This window comes from Fusarium subglutinans (genome assembly GCF_013396075.1).
Source record: "Fusarium subglutinans strain NRRL 66333 chromosome Unknown NRRL66333_c0000084, whole genome shotgun sequence".
In the NCBI taxonomy this organism is placed as follows: domain Eukaryota; kingdom Fungi; phylum Ascomycota; class Sordariomycetes; order Hypocreales; family Nectriaceae; genus Fusarium; species Fusarium subglutinans.
This window is the reverse complement of record NW_023502147.1, coordinates 1-13646: the sequence shown is the minus strand read 5'-3', so window position 1 is coordinate 13646 and position 13646 is coordinate 1. Positions and strand designations below refer to the sequence as shown.

At 47.4% G+C, this 13646-nt stretch overlaps 2 protein-coding genes across 2 annotated transcripts; both read left to right on the top strand.

The window, feature by feature from the left end:
• Nucleotides 1-124: 124 nt before the first annotated feature.
• FSUBG_7000 (uncharacterized protein) lies at nt 125-3769 on the top strand (the record flags this gene model as incomplete). Its single annotated transcript, XM_036685260.1, has 1 exon — nt 125-3769. One exon carries the CDS (start codon nt 125-127, stop codon nt 3767-3769), a length of 3645 nt encoding a protein of 1214 aa, XP_036537440.1.
• A 795-nt stretch (nt 3770-4564) lies between these two features.
• On the top strand, nt 4565-12609 carry FSUBG_6999 (transcriptional activator srcap; the record flags this gene model as incomplete). The annotated part of the gene is made up of 4 exons (XM_036685256.1): nt 4565-5783; nt 5836-9869; nt 9933-11136; nt 11189-12609. 4 exons carry the CDS (start codon nt 4565-4567, stop codon nt 12607-12609), a joined length of 7878 nt encoding a protein of 2625 aa, XP_036537439.1.
• Nucleotides 12610-13646: the final 1037 nt, after the last annotated feature.

Sequence of the window (13646 nt, the reverse complement as noted above, 5' to 3'; positions counted from 1 at the left end):
AGAGTTAAGGGACCTCAGCCTCTTGTATGAAGAGAAACTTATCGATTCCAGATTTTAAATTCCCTGGCCAATAACTTTGACTCGTGGCAAATCGTTGCTTTCTCATGACCCTGCTACCCTGAACATGACTCCCAGAGCGAGGCAAAAAGCAGCCCTTGAGGCGAGACATCGATTACAAGAGCTAGATGGAGGTGCCCAGGGACAAATACTCCAGCTCCAATCTTATAATGTTCCTTCTCTTCCAGCTGGAGACTACACTATCTCAATCAAGCAGGAGATAGAAATAAAAGGCCAAGGAAAACATGAGGTCAAAAATCAGTCCACGCCAAACAGGGAGTTTACCGTTGACGGCCCTCGATTTCTCATTCCCGAGCAAGATGTTTTGTCAGTCTACCCAACACCTGGCAGCATCGAGGCAAACAATGTTCTACCTCACATTACTCTACGAGAACCATCACTGCCATGGGAACGATATGTTCAGAAGGAAGAACGCAAGCCTGCTAAGCAAGACGACGGCATTGTACCATGGGTGGCGCTGTTTGCATTTGAGCAAGGAGAGCTGCTTGGCGACTCAAACTTGATTCCGGGGTCATCCAGAGATCCGACCACTGGAGTTTTTAACGTGAAGCTCGCTGACCTCATCTTGCACGGCGACGGGTCTGTCAAGTTCCCACTTCAAGAGTCGCCAAAAGGCACCAGCAACGACACCATCAAACATGATGACAAGCCCCTTATCTCTACCGAGGAGATGGATAGAGTAAGTCTCGACGTCATCTTGGTTAGGCCAGAAGTCTTCAAACCACTCGTTCACGACAAGTACAATGAGGACGGCAAACTCGAACTTCCTGAGGGGGCCACTGGAGACATATCTCGTTACAAATATCTTACCCATCTCCGGAAGGACTTTGGAGACTCGGACGGGTTAGATGCAAAGAGTCATTCAGTTGTCATATCTCACCGAACACCACCAGCAGATACCGCCACTCGCACAACAATTGTCGTGCATTTGCTATCCCTTGAAGGCTGGGAGGACCTTGCCACCCGCATCGATCATCAGACAGAGGCTGTCGCCTTGATTTCGCTGTACTCATGGACATATGATGTCCCGCCCTCGTCGCCTATTACCTTCAACCAAGTGTTTAGAGGACTGGCCAAGGGTCCTACCACTAAGACTGGCACCTCAGTTCCTGATGAGGCATTGGGGCTGCAGTGGCAAGATGACTTTCGCATGCTTCGCGCTCCTCAAGAGATGATCGCTAAGCTTGACCAAAACAATGTCTTGTTTGCCAAATCGACGCAGATCATGAAGAACAGACTAGTTGACGGTTACTCAGTGGTCAGGCATGTTTTGCAAACGGGCGAGATTGCCCCAGCTTTCTCTCGTGGTCCCCTCACGCCTGTTCCTGTGGCAGACAATATTCTCCTGGACGACTTCCAGCAGCAGATGCAGAGGGTCTTGAAGCTGGAGAGATCCGAAACTTCCCAGACCCCGGAGCGAAAAGGTTACGCACAGTCTCTGCACGGAAAAGACTTTGAGATTATGGACCGGGATCTGGGAATTGTCGATATATCCTACTCCAGTGCCTGGCAACTTGGCCGTCTGTTAAGTCTAAGCAACCAAGAGTTTAGCAGTGCCGTTACCAAGCTTCGGCGTGAGGTTGTGGATGGAGCTATCGTTGAAAGCTTGTTCAACAATCATTTCGATGGTGAGGCGAGCTTCAAGGACTTACACTCGTTTATGGAGTCCTCGCGCACAGCATCCTTCTATGGGAATACTGCAACAAACCCGGCACTGAGCTCGCAGCCGCCAGAGCTCCCCAGAGCTTTCAGATCTGCTGCTATGCCTGGCCTCACCACGAAACACAAGTTCAAGTCTAATGCGGAGGCCACCATGAAAGTTATTGATTCAATGTCTACACGAGTGGAACAGGCCGCCTCATCTCAAGACCTAACCTCAGCAACGGGTGAAGCACAAATCTTCAACGAGCTCAACACTCCAAACTCTAGCACCTTTCCAGTCATTCTCAAGCAACTGTTGGACTTCAAATACCTCGACTGCATCCCGATCCACTACCTAATCACAGATCCTTCACATCTTCCTGAAGAATCGATGCGCTTCTTCTATGTGGACCCGAATTGGATCAATGCCATGATTGACGGGGCCTTGAGTGTAGGGAATACACTCGAGATTGGGGGCCAGGATGTCTTCAAGCTAATGATCAAAAACGCGGTAAACGAGTACGAAAAGAGGGAATTGAGCATTGAGAAGGCAGCCCACAAACCGCAGATACCGAAGTTTGGCCTCTTTATTCGAAGTTCGACTGTCATGTCTTGGAAAGATCTCAACATATCAGCACCTTTCCCCAAGGGCTGGAAGGGAGATAAGCTGGAGATATTGTCAACCAGGCGTGTTGCCAAGGACACCATCATGATACTGCTGGATCGATGTCCGGAAGATGTCGTGACAGTAGAAGACATCCCGATCAAGACAAGCCCCGAAGAGAAGGAGGAAATGGCGAAACAAGTGGAAAACGCCAACGCTGACCCAATTTACCTCTTAGACTCGATCACAATTGCGCAGCCACCTCATCAGCAATGTTTTGCTTTGGGAACATCGCTCCGTGCCACTACGCTAGAGATATCTGGATTCTGGGACATCGACCCTGACCATGTTGGTGCAGATGCAAAATGGGGGGCTCTTCAAGCCCCGACTAGCCAGTTTCAGAGGGGCAGAGGGGGGTCACAGATTTACGACTGGGACAACAAAATCATCCGCGTCGTTGATCTGATGAAAATGATCATGACCACAATGAAAGACAAGTCTAAAGTTAACAGGATCGAAACACCGGGCCCAGTTCTTTTTGCTTTGAATATGGGATCCAGTGTTCTCAAGATGTCTATCGCTAAGCTACGTCAGGGAGAGTCTCTTCCTAAATGGCCTGTCGTGCCAGACGCCTTGCAGACTTTGTCGATGAGCCAAGCAGATGAGGAACAAGTTATGAGTAGCGCCAATTCACTCTTGGGGCTTTGGTCCAGACCATATCCAGTGATTAAAGAGAGTGGCAGCCTCATGGTCGTCAAGAGGCATCCAGATGAGCAGCACGGATATACCATCCACGCTGTCGCGAGTTTTGAGGCTCTACGACAAGCACAGCTGAAGTCGGCAGAAGAGTATATCGTCGCTGTGCCGAGTCCCCCACACAAGGCTGTTCCTCTGGTGCTCCACAAGCAAACCACAGGTCCAGTTTCTGATGAGGTTGAAGAAGACCCCAATCTCGCTTACACCATGTCGTACGTGGTCAGTGTTACAAAACATGACTCGGTTGACATTATAAACAAGTCCAAAATTGACGGCACAAAGCTTGATCTGGGAATCAAAATACGGTGGTTTAGGAGCCGAAAGGCTGCGATATCAGCGATATCGGAGGTGGCTATAGAGATTCAAGAAGCTGGGGACAGAATTACCCGCTACTCGGGATCTGGGGTAAAGCTACTTAATCGAGCACGATGGCGGGCGGGGATTCAAGTGCAGCAGAACCAGAAGCTGCGCGTGTCTGTACAGCCTCGCGGCAAAGCAGATGCTTGGACAGTAGGCGACATCAACGGTATGTGTGTCTTGATCCCAGGACTATCGGGTAAAAGGAACCCGGAAGATCCCCCAGATTCCGCGCTCGAAGTCATCTTCGAAGTCAAGGTCACAGTCAAAGTCACAGAAAATGGCTTTGCTGGCAAGGTTATTTTGCCAGTGGGAGGGGAGCGAAGTAGCTAGTCACAGGCTCACAGACGTGGTATCGAGTGGGGAGTAGATAACAAACAACCATTTGACTCAGGCCTCGACTATTCCATACTTGAATCGCTTACGCGTTATCGTGGTCTCACCGTTGTTCTAGACCCCGCATGTCACTGTCATTGGCTCGCTACGCTATGACCCTCTGAATAGTTCCGCTGTGGAGACTCTCATCGCGGAAGAAAACAAACGCTGAAAATGTGATAATATATGATATTTTTTAGTATTACTATTTTAATTACTAGCTAAACTTAATACATATACCCCTTTTTATATATATCTTATATATTTTTTTAAATTAAATACTACTTAAATAAATTAAATACCCTTTAAGTAAATAATTTTAATTCTACTATAGTGTAAATGAAGTAAAAATAGTAAAAGAAGTTAGTAATTACTATAGTAATACTAACAAATTTACAACCATGATGTGATTGCTCCAGGCAGCTGCACAGGAACAGACTATTGATTTCCCGTGCAGATGACGGCCACTTCGGCTCGTCTGGGAGCCAATAGGTTGAGTCCACGTCTGTAAAATGAGACCCAATTGGACGTCCAAATTTCCAAGGCTTGCTAGCTTGGTAGTCGGACGGATGTACAGTACATGTCAACGATGGTCGAGAGTGGGTGTGCATTGGAGACGATGGTGTTTCTCTGGGTGACCCTCTTCTGTCAGCTCAAGTCGTTGTGTTGTCTAGCGAACCTCAACACATCCGCAGTTCATCACCGTCAACCAAGATCAAAACTCTGACTGTGTACGCATTTTTACCCAACACAATGACTTGGCGCGTCGACTCGTGGCACCTTAACGTTGATGCCGGCGATTCAGCTATTCATGTTCTTGTAGAAATCGTCAATGACCAACTACTTCCAACAAAAGTTGTCCTTGTTGACGCCGGGTTTCAAAACTACGGTGGTATTTGGATTAACAAAGCTCGCGGCAAACTCAAAGCTCATTATGGGCTGCCAGAGGACATCAAGTTCGACGGTCTTGTCGTTACGCATTTTGACGCGGATCATTATGGAGGTATATTGGACCTTTTTGACGACGACATTCAAAATCAGTGGAAGAGAAAACTGGAAGACAAGGACGAGAATGAGTCCTCCCACCAAGAACTTAACAACAAGTGGGAAGAGTTAATGGGATCGTATTCACCAAGCTTTTTGAACACGGGAGCCCATATTTATATGCCATACTGGGATCAATGTCACACAGAAACGGAGCTGAGAAATGCGACTGGTAACGTCAATCTTCGTCCCGCATCGTGGACCAGGATTGCCAATGGATTTTGCATCAAAATGGCGGGAAAATGGCCGACGGCAGTTGAAGTGCAAAGTCCTGCCATTGCTACAATACATGCCGATTCCACCACATTACTCGGTTTCGACTTCTTCTATGGCCAACAGGCTTGTACCGAACCAGCTAAGAATCTGACAGACCCCAAGATGGTCTCCAAGTCTCTGAAAGAATATCGTCCTTCGATGTTCTGCGTTATGGCGGATATGTATATCTGTGGTAACTACACATATAAGGGCCTTGAAGAGTGGAAATGGGACAAGAAAAACTTTGGAAGCCCGTTCGTCATAGCAAAGGGCGATATGAAGGAAGAAGAAGCCAAAGAGGCTGAAATAAGCCAAGACTCGGACACAAATTTGGAACCACAACGCGACGGTCCCGTTGGATTCATTCCAAAAACAGATACAAAGAACAACAACTCATCGATAGCCTGCATGATCATCTGGAAGAACACAGAGAAGGCACAGGTATCGCACTACTTTGCAGGCGATCTCAGCGAGGTCACAGAGCAGATGGTGCTGAAGTGGTCGACTGTACCAAGTGCTGATGATCCTAAGAAGAGGCTTCCAACAAAAGTCAAGATCATGAAGATGTCCCACCACGGTGCGCGACAGTCCACTCCATTCGAGATGCTTTATTCCTTTGATCCCGAGTACATTTTCGTCTCCAACGCCGTGAGGGACGATTGGCGCCATCCAAGTGAGTATATCAATGCTGCAACCTGATTGGAGACGAGATTGACATTCTCTAGAACCCGAGGTTCTGCTGGCCATAGACGCCTGGAAGGAATGGAAAGCTGCTGAAGCGATACAACCCGAAGGCCAAAAGCCGCTGGACTTTCTGGTAGCTAATTACCCTCCATGGCTGTCCATGGCTGATGACAAGCCTTTTATGGATCCTGGAGGTATAACTGACATGAGGAGGATTGCCTTTGTTCAAGAAATTCAGCGGCTGTGCCAGAAATCAACAAACAATTTCTTTGACCAAACGAAGGGCATGACAACAGAGCAATTCAAGAACTATTTGGTTAGCTATTTGATGCCCCGTTGGTATCAATTGAGCACCTTGCATCCTTCTGATTATGCAGATTGCACCAGCACGGTGGCCAAATACTTCACGATTTCATCAAGCCAGAAGATACGTTCTATCTACTTTGCCCAGACAGGCGATGACCAGACACACGACGACGAGGTCAGCATGGTCAAAACGACCTTACAGGACATGGACGCAATTATTGCGACTGAAATTCCGCCACCAGTGAAGAACAATCGGACAGTAAAAGCCCCGACGGTGGAAAAGAGAAGATCCCAGAGACTCAAAGACAAAATGACACCAGAAGTATCTGACGATATTAAGGCCAGGCCGTCTGCTATTGCGAAGATGGCTGTAAAGAACAAACCGAAGAACAAGAAGGAGCGGAGGGGCTTTCAGGACGAGGACGAGGACGAGGTGGAATTCTCCAGCTCTCACACAGAGCCCCAACGCGAGCACTCCGAACATGAGACAGACGTCGCAGCAAAAGAAGCCACCCCCGATGATTGCTTCTTCTTCGTGCCCCCAGAGGCTTTTATCAACCTCGACTCACAGACATCAGTCGAGGTGCAAGATCCGAACCTCTGTCGCTTCCTACGTTCTCTCGCATTTCCCGCCTTAATCCTCTCTCGAGTGCCCGCTTCTGATGAGCTTGCTGACTATGAGCTTGACGCCTGTGATGAGATATCGAGGTGGTTCGGCGGCCTATTTCGAGCTGGCCAAGCAATGCGTTTTGGTGCTCGAGCTTCGGCAAAGGATATTACGCAACTCAGTTTTGAAACAAATCTCGTCGCCATTGAACCCAAGCTAGCTTCCATTAGCAATCCAGGGTCGAATGCCTTCTCTCAGATGCTTCAGTTTCGCACTGATCTGGGCAGCCGGTCTCTTGGAGTTCCATCTACCGGCACAGGAGTAGCCATTGAGAATATGCTCGTGTTTGGTCTTGATCCCGAAGCGGCAAAGGAATGGAAGATTACTCTGAAAGATATGTTCAACTTCTTACAGTGGGATCCACTGAACGTTGTCTTATCCGGGGTACTGAATGAAGGTTTTGTTCTAGATTCTGGGTCTCATGGTGCCAGTCGGAATGCAGTCTGGTTTATACCGAGCGGCAGCACACATCGCACTGTTCTTCGACTTCAGTTCTCTCATGTTCAACAGTCAGGCGAGAAGCCAACGTGGCTAAACAAAGTGTTTGCCAAATTCGGAAGATTCGTTGATCTGTCTGTGGACTCCCCAATACAAGCCATCTTGCGTAAGACCTACAGCATGGAGACCAATCTCCATGACAATTATCTTGCCGCTGTTGAATGGGAGCTTACAGTCAGAGCCAAAGTTACAATCGCAAACAAATCAACTGACTCTCTCAAGTTCTGGGCTTCCATAATTATCACACCACAAAAGACACAGATGGTGTTAATGTTCTTGGCTCCCGAAACACACGGAGTGGCGGAAAATAGCGGAACCGACATTGGCTCACTCTGCGACTTTATATCGGGCTTTCTCCCCTCAGATTTGCCGGTTCCCTCTGTGAAGCAATACATGCCATCTGCTTCTGGCATCATGCTTCGAAAGATTGTGTTCACTCGCGGCGGAGGACGAAAGGACTCTGTTGATATCGATTTCCAGGTCAATCTCGCATCAGCCCCTTTCTTGGTCACAGTTCGTCTGGGACACGAGCCGCAATTCAGCGGTAATTTGTTTCCATGTTTGGGATTCCTCAAGGAACCCAACATGGCCTTCTACCCTGTGTATGAGGACCATCTCCTTATGCTACCCATCGGATTCCAGGAGGACAAGGGCATCCGCTTGAATGATCTCTACTACACTCTCTCTGGCAAACAGCTCGAGGGTAATTCCCCTTGCGGTTTAGACTTTGTCACCTTATCATTCACACTGGATGCATCAGCAATCACGTTCGAGGGCGTCCTTGCGAAAGTCCGTGCTCAAGAACCCAAGTTCAAACCAAGTGACATGCCAGGACTTCCGGATATACAACTCGACACTGGAATGGCACTTTTCGAGTATAACTTTTCTAAGAAGAGGTTCCATTTCGTCACGAGCTTCAGCTTTAGACTTGTTCCACGAAGTAGGGACCAGTATCCGACTCGAATGGCCATGTCTATTCAATATAATGATCAAGGGTGGCTCCTGGCAGGCTCTGTTAACCATCTCAGCTTCAGCCATCTTTATGAATTCTTTGATAATGACACTGATGAAGAGATCCTCGATATCATGGAGAAGATCGAAATTAACTATCTGTCACTCTCTTACCTCTACAAACTGGGTGGCCAGAGAAATTCTATTGAGTTTGAGGGTGACTTCAAACTTGGAAACTTGGGATTGGACTTTCATTACCGTAGTGAGGGCGACGGGAACTGGAACTTAAATGCAACCCTCAAGAGGAATACGCCACAGACAACGAGCCTCGCCAGCATCATCTTGGAGTTTTGCGAAAAGGAACTACTGGATAATCTTCCAACCTGCCTCACAGACATTCCATTTGGTCATGGTGGAACTGGACTTGCGACCAAAAGTGGTGCCATGGTAGACCTCAGAATCGGCCAAGTTGGTGGCTGTGTCATCTTGGTTTGCGAGATCAACATCACTAGCGACTTGACCATCATCTTTGCCCATTTGAAGCCGAAGAGATCCAAAGTTTCGGACACCAACCCTTACCCTACCAAGCGAGTCCTCTTCTTCAGGCTGGCGGATATCAATCTGACTGGGAAGGCCTCTGCTTTCGTCTCGGCTCTGGTCCAGCCATTCGATGAGCTGCACTTTGTATGGGTCGACGGAGGCAAAGCCGAGCAGAGAAAGGCAGCTGGGCTTACCCGATCCGACGTTGATGTACTGAACAAATTCCTTGCTGGGAAGCATTCTCTACAGTTCAAAGATACAGCTGCCCATCCATCTGAGAGAAGTCTTTTGCGGGATGCTCCAGCTTCAAGTGGTGTCATTCTCAAGCCTGGCTGTCATTTCCTTGTTGTTGACGATTCAAAGGTCATTCTCGACTACTCTTTTCAAGGTAAGGGAAAAGGCTCAGGTGGCAAAAAGACTGCAGACAGCGATGGTGAGAGCGAGCATTCAGGAGATGCTGCACCCCTGAAGAAGCAAGTAGGGCCAGTGAGCATCTCGGGTATCAGCCTCGGCTTCAGCAGGAACAGGTTGAGCATCATCCTTACAGCTACGGCTCAGCTTGGGACCTTCAGTGTGAGTCTGGTAGGCCTCACTATTTACGCAGACTTTGCCAAAGCAGGCCATCTACTTGACTTTGAGAATGCCCAGGTTGGGATCAGCCTATCCGGACTAGCCCTTGGGCTTGACTCATCTCCATTACGCATGGCTGGAACTTTGATCAAGGAGAGCAGCCAAGACCAACAAAAGGATGTATTCTCTGGTGGTGCTACAGTCGGATTCAAGAAGTACTCCATACTTGGACTTGGCAAGTACTCCGAGACAAAGAGCACGGGTGCAGTCAGTTTCTTTGCTTATGTACAGCTGAATGGGCCTCTTGCAAAAATCGGAGCAGTTGAGATTTCTGGCGTCAAGGCTGGTGTTGGGTACAACACTGCCATTCGTACCCCTGATTTGAATCACATTGCAGCCTTTCCCTTTTGTGCCCAAACACCAAGATCATTGCAAGAGATTGGCACCGCTTCAAAAGATCCTCTGCAGATTCTGGACGGTTTCCTCAGCCAGGGATGGTTCTATGATTCACCGGGAAACACGTGGATAGCGATGGGTATGGAGGTGAGATAAACATTGGAGTCTTCTTCTACTTGTATGACGCTCTAGCTAATTCCTGTATTACAGGCTGTTATTTGCGAGACTGCAAACATCTCGGCAGCCGTGATAGCTACAATCACCCCCAAGGTATTACTCGACATATATGGTCAGGGCAAGGTTCAGATGCCTCCCAGTGGTGAGGCGAAGAAGGCATATCTGAACGTTGACATTGGTCTCAAGAGCTCCGTCGACTTTAACACGGGCTCTATGGTCATCGAGTCTAGTCTTGGCCCCCAGTCCTTCATTCTGGACCCGGCCTGTCACCTCTCGGGCGGCTTTGCCATTGCCACTTGGTGGGATCCGTCAAAGGCTGCCGGCGACTGGGTATTTACCGTTGGCGGGTACCATCCGCGGTTCAACCCGCCGCAGTACTATCCAAAGCCCGAAAGACTTCAAGTCTGGTGGAATGTCGGAGGTGGGGTCAGTATTTCTGGCGGTGCATACTTTTCCATAACGCCGGATGTCATCATGGCCGGCGCAAATATGACTGCTAGTTATACGACTAGAATCATCCAAGCTTCTTTCAACGCGTGGGCCGACTTCTTGATCAAAATTGCACCATTCTACTTCTCGGCCGATGTCGCGGTGTCAGTTTATGCCCAAGTCAAAATTGGGTATGGCTGGCTGGCTTGGACATTCCGCGCTAGTCTGGGTGCCATGCTTTATCTTGAAGGACCTCCAGTTCATGGGACAGTGCGGGTTGAGGCTTGTTCACACAACATCACCGTTTCGTTTGGTTCTTACCCCGTAAACAAGAACACAGGACCACTAGGTTTCGATGCGATGTGTCAGTTGCTCCTCAAAGAGGCTAAGAAGAGTGACAAGACATATCATCTTCTGAATCTGATATCAGGTGGTTTGCCAACAGTTCCTGAGTCAGTCGAGTCCTCCCATGATACGCCATGGGTTGTCAGACCTGCGATATTCTCATTCCACGTTCAGTCCATTATCCCTGTATCTAAGGCTGCAATCAACCCACCAGCAATTATCAAGGACCCCAAAGCCCTTCAAGCACTCGGAATCAACGGGGACGTTACCAAAATACCTCATGTGTCGGTAACAAGCAAAGCCAAGGTTCCCATCTACTCAAAGCCCATGCAGTTAAGTGGTAGCAACGACATGAAGAGTGAGCTATTTGTCACAATTGCTATGGGCAAGAGCCCGCACCCCTCAGCCGCATTCATGATACAAGGGGTCTATGATAACGTTAGCAGTACGCTCTGGGGAGAATGTAAGGACCAGTTGCAATGAAATCACTTGTGACATAAACTGACCTAGACCAGACAAGCAATCTGAAGATCCACTTCGAAGCGGAAACAACATCACGGCTCTCCTCAACCCCCCAGCTGCCGGTTCACGTACCAAGCTCATGACTGGCATTACTGTATCTTCGGTTGGCCCAACCGTTTCGACTGATACTCTCGGTAGATTCGACGTGTCTCTCATCTCTGAAGCTGAACTGTTCGACTCAAAGAGCCAGCCCATCTTACCCTCCCAAGCCTCACAAACATATGGCCTTCCAATGAAGCGAACACTCGATATGACCCCGAAGGAAAACAGCCTACAGTTTAGTGCCCGATGGGGTCTTGGGCGGCCAAGAAGACGAGCCGTGAACACTTCACGAGTCAAGGAATCGGCATCGAAGACCAATAAACAGCCAAAGGATCTTTGGGATGAGGTAGCCGAGTACTGGAGTGACAACAACAAAAGCGATATCCGTCGCGGCGTCGCACAGGCTGCAACAGCCATTTTTGGGTGGGAGGAAGATGCCTTTGCAGATATCTCCATAAAACCCAAGCTCCTACTCGCCCAATTTGAGGACATCTATTTGGCACCGCCACACATCTCTGCCCCAGTCACTCCCTCGAATGACACGGCGCATCAGCATATAGAGAGTCATTTTATTCTTGGTGCTGAGAACAACTGGACTCCTACTATTCCCTGTAAAATTGATGTCCATGTTCGCTTTGAAAGGGCATTTGACTTCCCACCTGTGATCCTTTCTGGCATCACAGCTTTCGATTTCGCTGGCCCAAACTCTCCAAGGATGTTAATCCAGTCCGACGAAATCACTCGACAAGGCTTTCTGATGAGTATATCAAGTTGGGACTACACAACGTACGCTTTTGATACTAACTGGATGGCGTTGTATCATCCGGACATTCATTTTGAACATGGCAATGTTGACTCAATGGATGTCTTTGGTAGGAAGCAATTTCAGGATGCCGTTTGCCATGTCACTTTCTCCACACCATACATCTCGGAGCCGCAGGTTGTTTGTTGGTTCACCTGGATAACGCCTCTTAGGCACTGTGAGTTGGAGTGCAAGGTCATTAGAGTGACCAAGTATGGGTGCACCATCAGGATCGGGTCCTGGGGTGATCAACCTTCTCCGTACTACAGAGCAAAAGTTTCGTGGTTGGCATTCAATAGCGATGCTCAAGGTGTTCAGGCAGGAGTCCGCGAATTTAGCGACAATAAAGGTTGGACTGCAGAAACACACTTGAATAACTTCCACCACCCCCCAAAGGTATTCTTTGGGATTAGCCATTTAAACCACAAGCGCGACAACTTACACAAAGGTACAAGGATAAGGACACAGGTCAATTCTGTTACTGCGGAAAAGATGCTCTGGGAGGCAAAAGCAATTAATGAGCCTGCTATGGATGGAGTCCATGTAACTTATGTAGTAGTAGAACCATAGTACTAATCTGAACATCTGGTTAAAAGTCAGCTATATGAAATGCACATTCCATTCCAGATTGTGCTGTGCCAGTGTGCCACGCCAAGCTTGCATTGTCTCCGTGCTAGGGTGCATAATTGAGGCCGTGTCTCCACAAAACTCCAAGTGAGGCTTTCTCTTGCGTTCCCAAGTGAAGCAGTCACGAGTGACAAACCCTATGCTCATTGGCGCATATCCTTGATAGGCTAGGTACATTTCCTCAATTTTGGGCATTTGGCTGGCAGCTCTCGCAACAGCGAGAGCAAATTGATCAAAATGTACTGGGTTAAATATGGGGTTGAATCGCCTTCCATGTTCCTCGCCGGGTACTTCACTTTCCAATCTCTTGTCTTTATCTGTATCTTCAGCGAGTTCGTCGTCCGAGTCCTCAGGGTCTTGTATCTCAACCTACTCACTAGACAGCAATACGTTATTTATTTCGATTTAGAGAAGCTCTAAGGTCGGCCAGGTTAATTTGCACTCCATGTCCCCATTCTGTTAAAGTTAAAGTGTATTTTCTAACCTTGTAATTAACTTATAAACTTAACCCCTAGTTTAAACTACTGCTTTTTTACTAATATTACTTTATCTATTCTTAAATATAAGGTTAGTTAGTTACGTGCTTTAGTATATATATTTAATTAATAAAGCTAGTTATTATTAACTTTAAGTTAATTTAACTTTTACTAACTAACTTATATAAAAGTTAACCTAATTTCTTTAGTATATTTTAACTTTAATAAAACCTTTAGTCTAACCCTGCTATTACCCTGTATTTATCTAACTCTATTTACAGATATACTATCCTTATATTAATAGTAAGACCCTCTTTATATTATAAACCCTTTTAGCTATATTATAAAGCTACTTTTTATATATATTTAAGTTACCCCTTAAGGCAGTAAGGAAGGCTACTTAGTTTAATTAAAAGGGATAACCTTCCCTTAAGACTTTTTTTAGGTTTAAAAGGCTTTATAGCTTATTATTAACTTAGTTTAAATTAATCTAGCTAAAAAGGC